The sequence below is a fragment of the Penaeus vannamei genome, chromosome 42 (assembly GCF_042767895.1).
Source record: "Penaeus vannamei isolate JL-2024 chromosome 42, ASM4276789v1, whole genome shotgun sequence".
NCBI classification, from domain to species: Eukaryota; Metazoa; Arthropoda; class Malacostraca; order Decapoda; family Penaeidae; genus Penaeus; species Penaeus vannamei.
This window is the reverse complement of record NC_091590.1, coordinates 13113029-13114535: the sequence shown is the minus strand read 5'-3', so window position 1 is coordinate 13114535 and position 1507 is coordinate 13113029. Positions and strand designations below refer to the sequence as shown.

Below are 1507 nucleotides of genomic sequence, written 5' to 3'. Positions count from 1 at the left end.
CCTCTCTCGTTTTTCCTTATCAGTAAGTAATCTACTTGGGTCTTGTGGCCCCCGCTATCGTGTGTGATCATATGTTAATGTTTTCTTAAACAATGTGTTGACAAATAACAATTCTGCATTCTCTGCAAGCTCAAGCACTCTATCCCCTTCTCCATTTCGTATCCCGTACCTCCATACGTTCCTTCATATTCTTCGGCTTCTCTTCCTATTCTTCCATTTCAATCTCATCCAATTACAAGGTATTCCATATCTGGTCCTTCTCTTATTGGCTCTTCTAACTCATTTCTAAAATCCTTCTTTTCTTCCTCTGAACATCCTACCTGTGGAGCATATGCTGATATAACATTAATTAGTTTACCCTTCATTGCAAACTTTACTTTAATGAACCTGTCACTATACCTTTCCACTTCTAGGACTTTGTATAATCTTCTCTTACTATGACTCCCACTCCATTTCTTTTCCTTGAACTGCCACTATAAATAAATCTACTCATTATTGATTTCGCTTGCACTATTACACGCCCATTTAGTTTCTTGAACACATAAAAGGTAAATTTTTCTTCGTTTCACTACTTCACCTATTTCTTTTCCTTTCCCTGCCCTTCTATCTAAATTCCACGTTCCAATTCTTAGTTCGTCTTCCACTTTCTTCTTCGTGTCTGGGCGTGGTCTCCAGGGGATCCCTTGCTCATTTCTCGGGTTGGCCGGGGATGCCAGCGCGCGTCGCTTCTGGGGAACGCCCTCGCCGTCTCGCGTTTGCAACGAATCATCCATTATACAGGCTGAAGCAGGGGTTTTACGGTTGCATGCCTCTACACACACACACACACACAAACACACACACACACACACACACACACACACACACACACACACACACACACACACACACCCACACCCACACCCACACACACACACACACACACACACACACACATATATATATATATATATATATATATATATATATATATATATATATATATATATATAGAGAGAGAGAGAGAGAGAGAGAGAGAGAGAGAGAGAGAGAATCATTTTTACTGATCACCTAATTACCACCATTAAAATTGTCACAAATATTGTATAAATTGTTGATAGGACGGATGATAATGAGAATTTGAAAAAAAGGTGGATACAACGATGATAATGAATAGTAAATGGAAAACCTGTGTGATAAGTTATTAAATCATGACTTTTAGGTTTTTGACACAGACTATGAAGCATGTCTGTACATCTAATTTCTCTAAATTGATTCATTTTTGCTTCTTAACACCTCTCTATTTTAATATTTTTTGCATCAAGACATAACTGCCTTCATCTGCATTCCATTTGATACATCAAAAATACATTTAAATATTGCTACACATAAACTAAAAGTCTATTTTGAATACATTTAAACATCTAAATGTATCTAAAAAGAAAACTCTAAGTGCACCAGCGTATCTCCGAATCCATCTAAAATATAAATGAGTTCTAAACTTTTCTTAATTTACTCTCGTGTTGTA

At 37.0% G+C, this 1507-nt stretch overlaps 1 protein-coding gene across 1 annotated transcript; it reads right to left on the bottom strand.

The window, feature by feature from the left end:
* Positions 1–224: 224 nt before the first annotated feature.
* On the bottom strand, positions 225–773 carry LOC138860654 (uncharacterized). The gene is made up of 2 exons (XM_070118663.1): positions 573–773; positions 225–473 (listed from the first exon to the last, which is right to left on the bottom strand). Exons 1-2 carry the CDS (start codon positions 771–773, stop codon positions 225–227), a joined length of 450 nt encoding a protein of 149 aa, XP_069974764.1.
* Between the last annotated feature and the right edge of the window lie 734 nt (positions 774–1507).

Excerpts from the sequence above, each read along its gene's own strand:
- LOC138860654 (XM_070118663.1), bottom strand. The coding sequence starts at position 773 with ATGGATGATTCGTTGCAAACGCGAGACGGCGAGGGCGTTCCCCAGAAG. Across the intron at positions 474-572 it reads AAGGAAAAGAAATAGGTGAA|TGGCAGTTCAAGGAAAAGAA; the intron begins GTAGTGAAACGA and ends ATTTATTTATAG.